The sequence below is a fragment of the Drosophila navojoa genome, chromosome X, assembly GCF_054131105.1.
Source record: "Drosophila navojoa isolate 15081-1374.11 chromosome X, UAZ_NAV_1.0, whole genome shotgun sequence".
Taxonomy (NCBI): domain Eukaryota; kingdom Metazoa; phylum Arthropoda; class Insecta; order Diptera; family Drosophilidae; genus Drosophila; species Drosophila navojoa.
In genome coordinates, this window is record NC_142895.1 from 4,688,615 (window position 1) to 4,703,225 (window position 14,611).

General features: G+C 37.0%; 2 protein-coding genes across 11 annotated transcripts in view; one reads left to right on the forward strand and one right to left on the reverse strand.

Moving 5' to 3' along the window:
- The window catches only part of SK (small conductance calcium-activated potassium channel), a 94,031-nt gene that overhangs the window by 60,246 nt on the left and 19,174 nt on the right, over positions 1–14,611 (forward strand). For 4 of the 10 annotated variants that reach the window (XM_089263201.1, XM_089263194.1, XM_089263193.1 and 1 more), the window contains 5 exons: positions 1,855–2,000; positions 4,221–4,440; positions 5,557–5,652; positions 13,338–13,654; positions 14,088–14,192. In XM_089263201.1, the coding sequence (XP_089119327.1) occupies positions 1,855–2,000; positions 4,221–4,440; positions 5,557–5,652; positions 13,338–13,654; positions 14,088–14,192 (884 nt within the window). Of the gene's footprint in view, positions 1–1,854; positions 2,001–4,220; positions 4,441–5,556; positions 5,659–13,337; positions 13,655–14,087; positions 14,193–14,611 lie in introns of all 10 variants that reach the window. The other 6 variants (XM_089263195.1, XM_089263197.1, XM_089263198.1 and 3 more) reach the window with 2 other exon arrangements.
- The window catches only part of NAAT1 (Nutrient Amino Acid Transporter 1), a 60,024-nt gene that overhangs the window by 11,022 nt on the left and 34,391 nt on the right, over positions 1–14,611 (reverse strand). The window lies entirely within an intron of this gene.

The following is a 14,611-nucleotide window of genomic DNA, read 5'->3' on the forward strand; positions in this document are numbered from 1 at the left end:
TCTTGTCGGTGCCAAGCCTCCGTCAGCCATCAGAATGGCCACGCCCACATCCATATACTACACGCCCAGCCCACCCACAGAGCGGCGCACTTGTGCGCCTTTTTATGTGCGATTTAGTATTTTAGTATTTTCTGATTCTCCCCCAATACAAACACTCAGATACATATATGTATGTATACATATATACTTGTGTGTATGTGTGTGTGTGTATATGTAAATACGTATACATACGTATATGGGCAGCTTAACTGTATATTTGGTGCTTTCAATTCCGGTTTTATTTCCAAGTTAGTTAGGCTACCAAATAATTGAATTTAGAGAGCCCCAGCTGGACAAGAAAACCAGATACACGCAAACACACACATACACACACACACACACACACACACACACACACACACATAGGCACATACGTGATGACGTCAGCTTTCTTTGAATGCGAAATGCGTCAAAACAAGCAGCAGCAGCACAGCAGCCGCCCGTTTGCCAAGTGGGCGTGGCACACATACCGCTCTGAAGTGAGAATTGCAGGGCGGCCGGGGCGGTAGCCCCTGGGTCTTAGAGGTTGAGGCTTAGTTATGAGATTGTGGTTGATAAAAAGGATTAGGCGACCGGATTCTGATGCTGCTGAGGCTTCAATTGAGCCAATTATGATGACTGAATCAAATGTGTGTGTGAGTGTATGTGTGTGTGTGTGGGTGTGTGACGTGTGTGGCTATGGGTGTGGGTGTTGGTGTGTGTGTGGGTTGTACGATTCTCGGCTCTAGTTTTCATTTTATTATACCTAAAACTTTTATGACAACTTGCATTACTTCTGGCATTCAAGCCATGTTTCGATTAACTGAATTAAACACCAGCAGAGGTGTGCCCGACGAGCTGATACCCAGCATTTCATAAATGTTTTGGATTTCATTTTGAGTTTCATTGAGAATCTGTTTACAAATAAATTCAATTTAACATAATATATCTCCATAAAATATTTATTTCAGTTAGCTAGTTAGTGCATATGCCCGATTTGTGGACATGAAAGGGTATATGAAACGATATGTGAAAGGCAACTGAACATGAAAGGGCAAATTTCATATAGATGGGGATGAAGAAGGCTATGTGTAAGGGAATCGGAAAGGGTATGCCAAAAAAAGTATATAAAAAGGTCTTTAGAGAGGTACACATATAGAAGGATATATGGCATATGTGGGTATATGGATAGTTTTGAGGTCATTTGAAAGGCTATTTGTAAGGGTAAATGGATGAAAGCAAAAATTGGTAAGAGAACTGAGAGAGTATATAAAAATGTTTAAGTGAGGGCCTTCAACAAGGTATATACACGTAGGTGTATGTAAGACTAAACGCATGATATATAGGGTATATATCTTTGCTTTCTTCTCGTTCGAAAGCAAGTGAAGATCTATATATATATGACTATTGGTAAGAATATTTGTAAGCCTAGATATAAGAGTATAAAAAGTAAGGGTATTTTGTAGTTTATAATCCCTCACTCGTTCCTCTGCACCAAAAGCTAGTTTTGTTACCTTAGACGCGCACAGGTCCCACACGTGTTATGCTGCCTGATTTAACTAGAAATACTTGAATATCAAATGATGATAATGGTAATGTATGTGTTAACCGATAGCCCCACAAGCACACACACGATATATAACTCTATATCTCGCTATATATATACCCGATATGATGTATTCAAATGCAATTTACACTTAGATATCTCAGCGACTTTAGTTTTAGTTCTAGTCAATGCACATACACACACACACATACACACACATATACTATATACTCTATCTCTATATCTATCTCTCTATCTCGCTCTCGCTAATTGCATGATTTGTATTTTAGCTCCGCAAGCCAGCGTCGACACTGTCAATTCCTGGCTCGATGAAAACACCTTCCATTGCGAACCGGGAACAGATCTCATCTGGATGCAACGAAGAAGCGGCCGAGGCTTTAGTGGGTATCCACTCCGACTACCCTAGGTATGAAATGTATGTATACCAAGCTCCGACTAGTACTACTCATATATGCATCCCATATATATATATATCTAGTTGCTAGACTTAGCCATCACATCAAATCGAACCACACACGCCCCCAAACACACCCCCCTCAGAAAGAGAAAAAAAAAACAACTTTGACTAATTGCTATGGGCCATAATTAGCTGTCAACGCCAGCAGGGGCAGATTATAAATGTCACACATACACATGCACACAGAGTGAGTGTGTGAGTGTGTGTGTGAGAGGGAGAGAGTCGAAACTAATCCACAACAAATGGGAAAGTTATATAAAAAGTTTTTGCTAACTATCAAATCAAGTCCAATCGAATCGGCTCTGACGAGCATTCAATTTGTTTGCCATGTATTATAAAGTCACTTTGGCTATAGTCTATACACACACACACACACACACACTCACACACACACATACATTTATTGTCATGTGTCCAGCTAAATCTCTGTCGTTGCCTGCGCAAGTAGAATACATTTTTGGCACAGAGTGAGGCATTGATACCCTGCAAAGTTTCCTTGTTGGGAATGGGGTAGATTACGCTAGCTGATGTTAGGCTTAGATGCTTACCTCGATATATATCGAATAAAATGCTTGCTTTTAACTAATATTGTACTTATGATATACATATGTAGGGAAATTAAGAATATTAATACCTTTATTATCGATACCTATCGATGACAGTCAAACATAATATACTGTACTTCGTATACGTTTTGATAACTATCGATATTATTCAGATATTATAGTATACTAATATGTCCCTCGATAAATACCGATAACATTCGGCTACAATAACATGCCACCTCTTATGAGCTTCAATAACTATCGATAACATTCAGCCATTATAGTCCACTACTATAGAACTTGACAGCTATACCATTCAGTTTCAATAAGACTCTACAGTATATGAGTTTCGATAACTATCGATAACATATTAACATACAATTATATCATTATATATTTTAGTTACGTTTGTAGCTATCGAAAACATTCAGCCAATAATATCTACCGTTTGACAAAAGCTGCGATAACTATCGATAGTATTTTAACCGACTATTATAACATTAGGTTTTTACTAACGATTAATCAATCTTTTATCTAAAAATATTCAGCCTCAATTATTTATCGCTTCACAAAAGCTGCGATAACTATCTATACCATTCTAAGATACTACTATAACATTATAGCTATTGTTTAAAAAAATCGAAAGCATTCAGACAATATTATCTAACGCTTTACAAAAGCTGCGTTAACTATCGATAACATACAGTAGTTCAATATATTCTATTTGAAATTTCAACTAAAATCCATTTTACTCAAGTTTCGTATAGCCACTCATATGTTCAGCCATTTCAGACATAATGACCTAAGTTTACCTTCAGAATAAAATCAATAGCCATATAATATTGCAAACCAATTTGATTGTAATGCAATTTCGTTTGCTATGGCGCCATATGGTAACATTCCTTGGACTTCATGTGAATTCATTTGATATTCCACTAGATAGATTTATACACACGCACACACAAAGATATACATATGTATATATATATCGATATGTTGTTGGGTTTGTCTGCTCAGTAGAGGGTATGTGCTAGTCTAGTATAGTGCTCTAGTCGAATTGATTTTGCCAAATGGAACCTAGTATATGCAGCTGGCATTTAGGCAACTATGCATGCATGTCCGTTCATGTCGTGAGTCGTGAGTGGAGCATATTGGCTTCGCTGCATTCAAATGTCTCTATAACAAGCACGGGTATTATGCAGTCGATCAAGTTCTCCCTCTCTCTCGCTCTCTCTCTCTCACTCTACTCCTTCGTGTCTGCTTGTACACAAATTGATGTGACACAAATTTTCATGAGCTGGCAGCCAACCTGTCATCCATTAGTCGAAGATTTATTAAGCAATGCCCATTCATATGCGCTCAGAGACAGACAGACAGACAGATAGATAGTTAGATAGATAGATAGATACATGGATGGATAGATAGATTCATGTATGGATAGATACATTTGCAAATCTGTCAATGTCTTGGCCATCGAGTAGTTTTAGTCGCTTGGTTGCTCGACTCGAGGGGCTGACGATGACGACGACGACGATGTGGTGGCATGGTTTATCAATTAGCATTAAGTATACGCTCCGCAATCCACATCGATGTGTTTTTGTTTTTTTCTTTTTCTTCGTGTGGCATTTGCCAGGTATATGGAAGAACGTGCGCTTACTGGCGGGAATACCTCCAGGAAGCCATCCACAAACTCGGCCAAACACAAACCGAATGTGGGCTATCGCCTGGGCAAGAGAAAAGCACTGTTCGAGAAGCGCAAACGCATCAGCGATTATGCCCTGGTCATGGGCATGTTCGGCATCATTGTGATGGTGATTGAAAACGAACTGAGCAGTGCCGGCGTCTACACAAAGGTGAGTGCTAATTAATGACAACTGACAACTGTGACGACTGTCACGACTGATGAATTATAACTAATCGAATCGAATCGAATTGAATCGAATCGAATCGAGTTGAATCGAATCGCATTGAATCCCATCGCATCGCATCGCATGGAATCGCCTACCGATGCAAGCCGACAGCTAATGAGCCGTGATGAATATAATAACTGGCAATCGAATGAAATTAAATTGAATTGATTCCATGACAATTGCGAGGGAGCGAGGGAGAGTGGGAGCGGGAGAGATATAACTGTCAACTGTTGAATAAACGAGTGTTACTTAGCGAGTGGAATAAATTATTGAGAGTGATGTAGAGCACTAAGTGAAATACTAATAGAGCTACTCGATATTCGGTTACTAGAGTTGAATGAATTACTCACTAATGGAATATATTACGCAAAGCGTAGAGCATGATAAAAGTGACATCAGTTTATTTACTCTCATTGCCTAGAGGAAAAGCAACTCTTCAATGTTTGGGAGTATGGAGAAGTGCAAAAATAGAAGATAATAGCTAGATAGATGATAGAGGAAATGTTTCTATTTCTGATATATCCAATAGAGCTACGAGTAAAAATTAACGAGCGAGTTGCTAAATAGAATCTCTCACTCAGACAATATGCAGTAGAATGGGAAAGGGCATTACGGCCGAATTCCGATAATTCAAAATTTCGTTTCCCATTTTCGTCAGACAACATACGATAGAATCTATCGTAATGCCCCTTCGCGTAACGAATTAGCGGGATTCTACCGTATGTTGTCTGACAGAAAGATCAGTTTTCCTTTTTTTTTCGATTTACACAGAGATTCAAACTATTCAGAACTCTCGAGAACGAATTTCAATCAAGTATATCGAATTTATTTCGATTTATAGTGATTTTCGATTTAGCGGAGTTTGAATTACCCAGATTCGACTGTATATAGAATAAGCAGTCGTAACACAGAAATGCAAACTATTAAGAATTATCGAGAGGGAATTTTTTCAAGGGGATATATTTTTGTTTCGATCTATCGCGATTTTTTTTAACTATCGAGACTCGCCTAAGTAACTAACAATTTGAACTTTCATTTCCATTTCGTTCTCTTTTGCAGGCATCGTTTTACTCGACAGCGTTAAAAACCTTAATATCTGTTTCGACTGTGATTCTTTTAGGACTTATAGTAGCTTACCATGCTTTGGAAGTGCAGGTGAGAGTGAGTGCAAATTGTATCTTCTCTTCCAGATGTTTATTGATGGTCGTCATCGTTATTGTTTAACGTTGCCATCGTTTTAACCGCCCGCCCGCCCGTCCGCCCAGCCCAGCCCGCCCGCCCGCCTGTCCCCGCCCCCAACCTCGCTCACTGTTATGATAAATCCCAAGCCTTCCAAACCAAACCCAAACCCAAACCCGATACCGTAAAGTAACTCTAATTCCTCTCATCGTGTCCAACTCTAGAGCTACGGCCCCGGGCCCCCTAGGGTTTCCCCTATCCCCTATTCCACACACCTCATTGCAGTTTGTTTGTTGTAAAGTTTGTGTGTTCTTTGTCTGTTATTTCTTCAATCTCAAAAGTAATTTGCCCGTAGCTCAAAAAGAAAACCCCCCAAAAACAAAAAACAAAAAAAAAACCCTAAAAGAGAATGCCAACAAAAGTAAAAATCAACCGTAAATGAGAAAGAAAACAGAGTCTTGCACTTTGCATTGAACGTAATCGTAATCGTAATCTCGTTATCGTTATCGTTATCGCCAACGCCAGCATGCATGCCAGCTGGCGTTACGGAACGCAACTGTACCTAACACAAAGTGCAACACTTTGTTAATTGTTTTTATCTATGCCTATGCATATGTGTATGCATCCATATATATATATACTATATATATTTATACATTTCTTTATACTTTTGAATGTCTTTTTTTAATATCCAATTATCGAAATCCGTTCCGTTCATTTCACATATATAGAGCATATATATGTATACTATATAGAGAGTGCGTTCTATGAACTATGATCCCTAGACTCTTAGAGGTGCTGCTGCTCTCAGCTGACTAGAACAAACAGCAAAAGAAACAATCCATCAATCAATCGATCAATCAATCGAACATCATTGTGATGCATTGTAAATAAGATACATTCCACATCCATCAATCAGTCAATCTTTTTCGCTTCATCTTAAGACCATAATTGCATGTACAGCACTCACCTCAATCAATTAATCAATCAATCTCAACTCTTTCAATCAGAGAGTTGATCAAAGTACATTTCTTTTCATTAGCATGTACAGAACTCAGCTCAATCACTCAGTCAATCAGTCAATCAATCTTTTAATCGGAGAACTCAGCTCCATTCATTTCTCATCATCGTAAGGGCAATTGCATGTACAGCACTACAGATCAATCAACCAATCAAGATGTCAATCAAGCTCAATCAGAGAGCTAAATCCATTCACCCACATCGGAAGTCCAACTGCATGTACAGCACTCAGCTCAGTCAGTCAGCTCAATCGAAATCCCTTACCCCAATTCATTCCCTTCGACTCCTGCATTTGTTTTCCTTCAGTTTTATAATTATCTCTGTAACTCTATTTCTCTCTCTATATATATATGTTTATATATAAATACATTTAATCGAATCACATCTAAATAAAATGTTCGCATGAGTAACGGTAATTGATAAGACATAGAATACCCAAATCCAGAGCATGAAAGAACAATTTAAACGTTTTGTTATTCCTTATTTTATATAACATCTATCTATCTATCTATCTTTATATATATATAAATCTATATATTATTAACTCTAGTTATCTCAAATTGCATCTCGAACATGTCTTTTTCTTTTCCAATACATTCGATCACAAAACATTGCACACAATTTACTCGTATATCCAATAATATCAACTGATAATTCATAATCAAATACAAACTTCTTGAGAAAAAATAGCAAATCTAGACGAGAAATCGATATTACATACATATACATATATATATATATAAAATTAAGCAAATAGAATTCGTTTCGTTTTCGACTAAATGAGAAAGTCCTGTGATATCCTGTGTTTCGCTTTTTTCGATTGATAATCTAAAATCGATGATGATGATGATGATGATGTTGAAGAAGAAGAAGAAGAAGAAGAACCACCGCTCAATCTAACTATGATAAAGCCAATGTACATATATATATATATATAGATCTATATATATACATTCCTCTATCTGAGCCAAATCATTTGCCAAACAAAATAAAAAAAAAAAACATATATCGTCCATGATTCAGATTCAGTTTCAGAATACATCAATTGAATGTTCAATCATCTCCGATGCAACAGACCAAATATCAATCAATCAATCAATCAGTCAGTCAGCTAATCAATAGCAGCTCTATATGTCATACAGATATACATATATACATATATGCATACATGTGTATATGTATTTATATGCATATGTATGTGTGTCCGCACATATAGCTCAACATTTCAGTCGTCTCTCATACTTCGTTATCTTCATACTTTGTTATCGACTATATAAATCCGAATAAATGTTAACTCCCCCCCTTCCACAATTTTTTTTAATGTTGATGTTTAAAGTAAAAATTTTAATATGTAATTACCTTCCAATTATGCTTTGCAGAATTCAGTAAGTAATACTTATATAATATACATCATAAATATTTGTGAGTAATTCCTACATGCATAGTGTTATGTACCCCATACATACTATATATGGTTAACAGTACCAAAAAAAAAAAAAAAAAAAAAAAAAAAAAAAAAAAAAAAAAACTAAAACAAAACAAACCAAAAATCAATTAAAAATAAACAACAACATTCAACATAGAGTAGCTTGACAACAATAACAACAACTACAACAACAACCGCCTACAACAACAACAGCCTACAGCAACAGCAACAACGATACGCCACATCCATACAGCTATATTATATACATACATGTACCATTTACCTGCGACTTGTATTTGTTGACATTGTATGGAATATATTGTGTGCTTCATGTACCTCATACATAATATACCCGATGCTTGTGTGAACACATGTACCATGTACCTAAAGCTTGAATTTCCGTACATGCACCATGGACCTACTACCTGTATTTGTATACATACATGTATCTAGTACCTTAAGCTAGTATAAATGGACATGAACCGTCATGTACCCAAAGCTGTTCTTAGTATTTGTTTAGGTACATATATAATGAAACTATATATATGTGTGTAAATGTACCATTAACGTACTAGTACATGTACCAAATACTTGCATAAGTATACATGAGCTATGTACCAAATACGAATGCTAAAGCCGCAGTGGACATAGCCGGGATTATTAGCAAATCCACTTAAATGTTTAGTTGAAAATACGTTTCAATGCTTGGCTATAACAAATACGGTATTATAATGCCAGATATCGTTGTTCAAATTAGTTCGCTTCAAGCTGTTTCCAATTAGTTGAGCAAAGAAAACAAAAAAAAAAAAAAAAAAAACAAAAAGCGGATCTATATGTGTGTGTACGTGTGCGTGAGGAAACTATCGTTCAGTTGCAATATTTAAACATATTTAATTAGCTTCGATCGCGTTTGCTAGTTCATTTAACACGAATAATATAATTGCTCATACAAAGCTGCAGGCAAGCGATATAAATTACACATCTCTATGTGCATATATCAAGCTAGCTCGCTCTAACACATGACAATGGCCGCTCCACGGCGACTGAGCAAGCAACAATAGCTGCAGCTCTGTCACACGCGCACGCACACATGACTTGACAATATGGCGGCTCGAGACAATGGCATACAGCTGATCAAGCAGCACTGACAACAACAACAACAACCCGAACAAGAACAAAAACAAACAACAACAGAATAAAAATAACCGTTGCTTAGTTCTGCACCAGAAGCAATCAACCAATCACCGTTTCACCAATCGCATTTGCGGGGCCATTTGTGTAGTGCTAGTCCACAACTGCAAAACTGCATATAGTATGTATGTATGTATGTATGTATGTATGTACAATAAAGGGGAAAACATTACACACACTCAGACACACACACACACACATGCATACATATACATAGACACTTACACTAACACATACAAACATATGAGCATTCTCATTGCTAAGTCGATTCGGTAAAAGCATCAAAAATCCATTCTTTAATCACCAAGATTCGAACGGTGCTTCAATTTGCCAAAAAATCAAATGAAGAAAGAAGAAGAAAAAAACACAAAAAAATTCACAGGACTTTGTCAGAGCCGTGCGTGTGTGTCTCTCTCTGTGTGTGTGTGTGTGTGTGTGTGTGTGTGTGTGTGTGTGTGTGTCAGGCTTTATATTTAACCTAAAATTGTATCTAGTTCTGTTCAATAGCTTCTCAATTGCTGTTTTCTTTTCGATTAATCGGCTTAACTTGCGAATGACTCATATGCAAAAAATATTAATACAATACTCGTAGCTATCGTAACTAGCGCAACAATCGTATTTACGTAACACACGGCTCGCAGCTACAGCCACAGCCACAGCCACAAGCCACAAGCCAATACTCTCGAACAACAACAACAACAACAATTCAAACTACTCAAATACCATACTCAACTCAATGGCAACAGCAAAAGGGCTTGCCACGCCCACTAACCAACAGCTGTTGCTGCCGCCTCTTACCCTTTGCCCCAAAGCAATCTTTATCCCCGACAACCCCCCGAAGCCCCGCCTCTCACGCAACATTCACACCATGTGATTTGTTTATCCAATCTGTGTGTGTGTGTGTAGTGTAGTGTAGTGTAGTGTAGTGTAGCCTAGTGTAGTGTAGTGTAGTCTATTCTAGTCTAGCGTACTCTAGTGTATATGCATATCTAGATGCTCCAATGTGCTTTTAAATGTTCGACCCGCTTCACTGTGCTATGATTAACTAAGTTAACTATATACTCTCTATACGATCCCTAAAATGTACCTCAAACACACAAATCGTGTGAAAATGAAATAATCAACAAATTACCTGACCCGAATCGCAGTCAAGATTGAATCACGCTCGTTTATCATAAGTACGTTAATTATAACTAACAATATCTCCAGCTCTATCTCCATGTATATTGTATGTGTCCCTAATGTGATATATACGATATATAGAAAATCAATAAATACTATGTATATAGCATAAGTCTATATACATCTATATTTATTGCCGAAACAATTGGAAGCTCAACGAATTATTTATCTTCTGCTTAGTGTATCTGAATATATTTAGATGAAGTCGTCTTGTACCATTCTGAAATAATTAATCTTTGAGCTAATCTATAGTTATAGAATATCATAGTTAGCCTCGATCTGGATATATTACTCTGATAAACTCGATTGAACTGTGTATGTGATTACATGTACCGAGGGCTCAAATGTTTATCAATATCTATGTACCAAAGGTTTTGGATTCTCTATTGTATCAAAGGTTTTCTAGCTTGGAATTGTGGTTTGTTGTAAAGATTCTTCATCTTGAGTTTCTGCAATGTAGTGAAGGTATTTTGGAATTGAATTCTGAATTCTGAAGCTTAGAATTACGGATTGTATCAAAGATTGATTTGCCTCGAGTTCTCTTTTGATGAGATTCTAAATTGCTCCAAAGGACATTGTACCTTAGGTTTTTGAGGCTCCGAACTCTATACTGTACCAAATATTCCTATGTGTAAAGGTTTACATACTCACTGAGATTCTTCTACTTTAAATTCTTCATTGTACCAACTGTTTTTATGTTGAGAAGATGATAATACTCGATGCTATACTAAAGACTCTAGTACCAAAATTGCTCAAGTTTAAGTTTCTGCAATGCACCAAAATTTTCATGGAGCATTACAATGTACCAAAGTGCTTAAGTTGAATATTCCGTAGTCTACCAAAGGTCCTTCAGCTTGGCATTCCGCAGCATAGCAACGCTGATGGGGGTTAAAATTCTGAAGGGCTCAATTAAATTAGTCTTTTGCAAGTCTGGTCACACTCGCGCAGGCGAGCCACTTGAACGCCTTAAGCCACTTTGGCGCTAGGCAAGCCAACTAAATTAGTTAACGCTCGCAGGACGAGTGGGCTGCAGCACAACTATTTGCGTATTGGCTGCCAAGCACTTGACCCAATCGATTGCTCACTTAAGAGAAAGAGGGTGAGCACGAGCGCAGAGAGGATGGGGTAGAGAAATATGTATAATAATGAGGAAAACGATTTGGCTTAGCTCAAGAGCTCGAGTGCAGTTGCAATCGATTTAATTAAATCAAGAGACTCTCATCAGGGGCGAATTAAGTTAATTCAAAATTGATGTGAGCTTATTAAAAAAGCAAGAAAAAGGTAACAGAAAATCAAAGCAACCAAATTAAAAAGAAAATCATAATAATAATAATAATAATAATAATAATAATGTGCTAACAGCACGAGAACACGCACGTCGCCTACCTTTGAGCAGTAAGTACTTTGCACACACACACGCACACACATGCACACACACACACACACACTCACACACACTCACACTCCCATGCACCTGGTTAGTGACTTATGTTAGCTAAGCACACGTAGGCAACTACCGATAGATGCATCAACAGTAGATCGAAGCAGCAGCAGCTATTGTTATCGTTATCGTTATCGATATGCAACCACATGTTAATGCAAGCCCTACTATGACACTGGAGCTAACAAACAACGGCACGTCATCGATAACTAGCAGCTAGCACGTTTATCGATAACATTATCGAAGTATTTGATATCAATTATAATCGACTAGCTCGTTAGCAGCTTTACTATGTTTGATTCCCAATATAATTCACATAGTAGCTAAAAGATTTTACAAGCCATTGCAAACGATATCGTTATCGTAAGCGCTCACAATCAGGTAGCAACTATCGTTATTATTATGAATAATCAGGTAGCAATTTTCGCAGTCATTATGAACAACAAGTGGATAGCTCGTTTTATTATCTTCATCTTTATCGAATTAGCGAATATGAAATCTGGCACCTAACAGCTTTAACGACCTTTTGTTATCGGTATCGCCATTGATAACAAACAGCTAGCGATTCATACGTTATCAATATTGTATATATCGTTATAGATAAAACGAATTGGTAGCTATCAGGCTTAACGCACCCTATTGTGTGCGTTATCGTTATCGATAACATATCAATTATAGTAGGTAGCAGCACTTGCGAAAGCTATCGATATCGTTAGCGATAACAATCACACGCACACACACACTCACATCTGTTACACCTATCATTAGTTAGGTCTTGCAAATGCTTTTATTATCGTTACAGTTATCGATTACAGTGCTAGATGTCCATACAAGTCCAGCCTAGGTATCGCCCACAACGCCCCCATCGCTTGCAATGCAACAAACTGCACGACACGCACACTAGCACACCAATACACTCGCACACGCACACGCACACACACACACACAGTCTCTCTCTCTCTCTCTATCTCTCTCTCTATCGCACACACTTAGCCATACTTAGACATACCTCTATACCTAATACATGTACACCTCATAGACGTTGTAATTTGTCAATTAATTCATTGCTCGTATTTTTGGGTGTTTTTTCATTTTGTTTAGTCGCAAATAAACAAATCAATAAAATTCCAATTATAATTAATAATTAATTTCTGTTTTCTCTCTCTCTCTCCCTTTCTCTCTCTCTCTCTCTCTCTGTTTCATTCTCTTTGTGTTTGCTGCTGCGCCAAACGGAAAAAAATAAACGAAATAAAAATAAAATTCAACTCCTGAAATGAAACTCCAAATATATATATATATTTTATATGTATATATATGTGTCTATATCTAAATCTGTGTAACTGTGTGTACATGCGTATGTGTGTGTGTGTGTCTGTGTGTGTGTGTCTGTGCGCATTGCAGTTATTCATGATAGATAACTGCGCCGACGATTGGAGGATCGCAATGACATGGCAACGAATTAGTCAAATAGGGTTAGAACTTTTTATATGCGCTATACATCCAATTCCTGGCGAATACTATTTCCAGTGGACGACGAAATTGGCCAATAAAAATAAAACAATTGGCACCGAAATGGTGCCCTACGACGTAGCTTTATCACTACCTATGTTCCTTCGATTATATTTAATCTGCCGTGTCATGCTGCTACATTCAAAGCTATTCACAGACGCATCATCACGGAGCATCGGCGCTCTCAATAGGATTAATTTTAACACAAGGTAAGTCCACACGCATTCACAATGGAAATCGCAATCGCAATTCCGATTCCAATTCCAATCCCCATCAATTCCAATTAGTTCCAGATCTATGCAGCGAGAGGTATTAAATGAACAAAGTGAAATTTTAGTTAAATTAGATGTTAAGCTGATTTTACCATTACCTTTGCTTCCACATTTGTTCACTGATTACCGGAAGAAGAATATAATGAGTGAAATGAGATGGAAAACAAGTTTTTTTCTTAAACTCTTTACTTTTTATATATTTTTGCAAGTTGTCCCACTGCTTTCTTCCTCTCTCTCTCCCTTTTTTTGTTCTTAAAGTCAAGATCGAGAGTTCTCTACTTAATGAAAGTGAAATGAATTTATAATGAAATACTATAAATATTATATATATCCAATATATACTTCGTTTCTCGTTTCCTTGCTAAACTAGATTTGTTTTAAAAACACTAATGACAATATGCCCGGGAACGGTTCTATTGGTCTTTATGGTCTCCCTGTGGATCATCGCATCGTGGACGCTGCGGCAGTGCGAAAGGTAATGCAATTAACCATATATGAATATACAAATATTATTTGATTATAAAAAAAAAGAAAACGAAAAGAATAACAGTATTTAAAAATGAACATGTTTTTGAATAGTTATTATATTTACGTAGTTATTTACAAATGTTGTTTCCGTTGTTTGAACTTTGAGTTCATTTCGATTTTTTACTCAACTTTCACGTATTTGGATTGTTTTTCATTTTTTTTCGATTAATTTTTTATTTAATTTTTTTTAATTTTGACTTCATTTTATTTTATTTTCTTTTTTGGAAGCCCGATTTAATGTATGCCACTAATACTTTGACATAGCTATACATATATATACATGCATACATGCATATATACATATGTATATATGTATGTGTAAGCATGTGTGTGTGTGTGTGTGTGTATGGGTGTGAGTGTGTGTGG